Consider the following 2325-nt stretch of genomic DNA (forward strand, 5'->3'; position numbering starts at 1 on the left):
GAAAAATGGGACTTAAGGGTTCGAACGATATTTCCCCTAAAAGCCCCCCAACATTATAAACCGGGTCCCCATCAAACAGGCTCCTTTAATCTTCCCCTCGAGCGTCTGTGTGGTCATGATGACTCCCGCCTTCTCATCTTCATAATCCCAGCATATCCTCCTCATCCCCCGCAAAAAATCTGCTGTCTCCTCCCTCTTTCCCGTCGTAATCTCATCCTCCTCATCCTCAACACCCACAACGCCAGCACCAGCACCAGTACCAGTACCAACAGTCAACCCCTTAGCCCTCGCCCCGGGATTAAACCCACCCGCCATCCCCATCGTGCCCCCTTCAGCAATGACCCTACTCCTCCTCAGCGCATTGCCGTATCTACGCCCCTTCTTCTCATCGTAGTTGACATGCGTGTTGATCGGTATGTCGACTTCCACGAGGCCCGTACGCGGTTTCAGACGGAGCTCTGTAGGTTTCTGGTGCGTTGCGGCGTTGTAGGGCTGTGTGGCCTGGCGGTCTGGGTATTGGAGGAGGAAGCGCCGTATTTGAGAATCGGTTATGTAGATATCGTAGGAAGCTATTACGGGGTCGTCGGCTGTGGGGGGAGGGGTTGTTGTGTTTGTAGAGGCGGGTGCGGGTGCGGGTGCGGGTGCAGGAGCCGTTGCATTTCTTATAGTAGCTACGTGACCTTGTTAGCTTTGGACAGTTGTAGATTATCCGTGCGCGGGTTCATGTTTTTGTTTAGTCTTATATATCTTTATTTTTTCCTCATTCTTCTGGTATTAATGCACTATGAGGGGATAGGTATCGACTTACACGTCATGGTGTTGAGGGGGGAGGTTGTGCGGAAAAGATGGTAAATCACAGCGTGGCTAATTCAGCCCATTGAAGATAGCATTTCCTTGACACTAGCTAGGACTGTTTGACAAATTTTAACGCTTCTCCAAGATGGTCATTATCAGTATACCGTACTAGTACTTTGCTATCTTAGGCTCAATGTGACAGAAAACTTTTGTTATTTTGGTGCTCTTCTGACGCAGCTAAACCCTAACAAAACTTAGCTCCAATTGTGTTTCCATCCACAATTCGCGTTAATCAGATGTAATATTAACGGGCCTATTGATCTGTACCTAAAACATGTGGGAATTACGGAGCTCCCGGTCCATTTTAATTACATGAAAAGAATGTTATTAAAAACGACGGCAAAGAATTCAAATTTCTAGGATAGAGTATGAACTTATATACAGGTATCTGCGTATCTATATGGAGACAATTTCCGCAAATACAAAGAACATGGACTGATTCCAAAATCGATTATTGAAACACATAGCACGAAGAGACGTCAAAAAGCATTTCACGCAAGGTAAAGTAGAGGAGCTAGATATCGATGTGGTTTACGTATTACTCCTCATCCTCATCATCTTCCGCAACCTATACGAGCCATTGAAATTAGTAAAAGCGCATGAAAAAGAAAGGAGAAAGGAGAAAAATCACTTACATCATCATGGAAAGTCTTCCCTTCCGTTGTCTCCTTAATAACGCCAGACCGAATACACCAATCACCAAACCTCTCCGACTCCCCTCCTTCAACGGTTGCCGCTCGCCGCTCCAGTGAATACCGCTTCAGCAATTCCTTCATGATCGTCAGAATCTCATCCTCCATAATCGACGCTCGGTAAAGCTTATTCAGCCGCTGACCATGATAACCACCGCCCAGATACATGTTATAGGCACCATATGCTTTACCCACAAACGCCACCTCGGCTAACCAGGGTCGCGCACATCCATTTGGGCAGCCTGTCATGCGCATGACGATGCTTTCCTTGCTCAGGCCGTTCTCCGCCAGGCAGTCCTCGAGCTTGTCGATCAGGATGGGCAGGTAGCGCTCTGACTCAGCCATCGCAAGCCCGCAGGTTGGGAAAGCGACGCAGGCAGACGATGAGAGTCGCAGGCCTGAGAAGGCGGTGTTATCGAGTTTGCATTCGGCCATTAGCACCTTGATGGCAGGGAGATCAGCGTCTTCGATGTTGGAGAGGATAACGTGCTGATTACCGGTAAGGCGGAATTCGCCCTTTCCCAGCTCGGCGAGCTTTGCGGAGACCCGTACGCATCGAGAATTCAGCTGTGTTCTTCCGACGCGTCCCGTTTTTTCAATGAAAGAAAGGTGAAAATGAATTTCAGAACCCCCTTTTTCATCCTTTTCTTGTCCAGCCTGAAAGGTTGTTCTGATGTTTGTAGTTTCGAAAATTTTGAAAGGGGGTCGGCGATTGGGTGGTTGAAACCGGGAAGGTTCTTGGAGGGGGAGTAAGGTTCCTCCTAACTTTTTGGCCTTC

The 2325-nt window shown here is 48.3% G+C and overlaps 2 protein-coding genes across 2 annotated transcripts; both read right to left on the reverse strand.

Annotated features, from left to right (window-relative positions):
- Positions 1 to 36: 36 nt before the first annotated feature.
- On the reverse strand, positions 37 to 815 carry HCAG_01031 (predicted protein; the record flags this gene model as incomplete). Its single annotated transcript, XM_001543935.1, has 2 exons — positions 37 to 671; positions 809 to 815. 2 exons carry the CDS (start codon positions 813 to 815, stop codon positions 37 to 39), a joined length of 642 nt encoding a protein of 213 aa, XP_001543985.1.
- A 578-nt stretch (positions 816 to 1393) lies between these two features.
- On the reverse strand, positions 1394 to 1982 carry HCAG_01032 (conserved hypothetical protein; the record flags this gene model as incomplete). Its single annotated transcript, XM_001543936.1, has 2 exons — positions 1394 to 1423; positions 1491 to 1982. 2 exons carry the CDS (start codon positions 1980 to 1982, stop codon positions 1394 to 1396), a joined length of 522 nt encoding a protein of 173 aa, XP_001543986.1.
- Between the last annotated feature and the right edge of the window lie 343 nt (positions 1983 to 2325).

The sequence above is a fragment of the Histoplasma capsulatum genome, genomic scaffold (genome assembly GCF_000149585.1).
Source record: "Histoplasma capsulatum NAm1 scaffold_1 genomic scaffold, whole genome shotgun sequence".
Taxonomy (NCBI): domain Eukaryota; kingdom Fungi; phylum Ascomycota; class Eurotiomycetes; order Onygenales; family Ajellomycetaceae; genus Histoplasma; species Histoplasma mississippiense.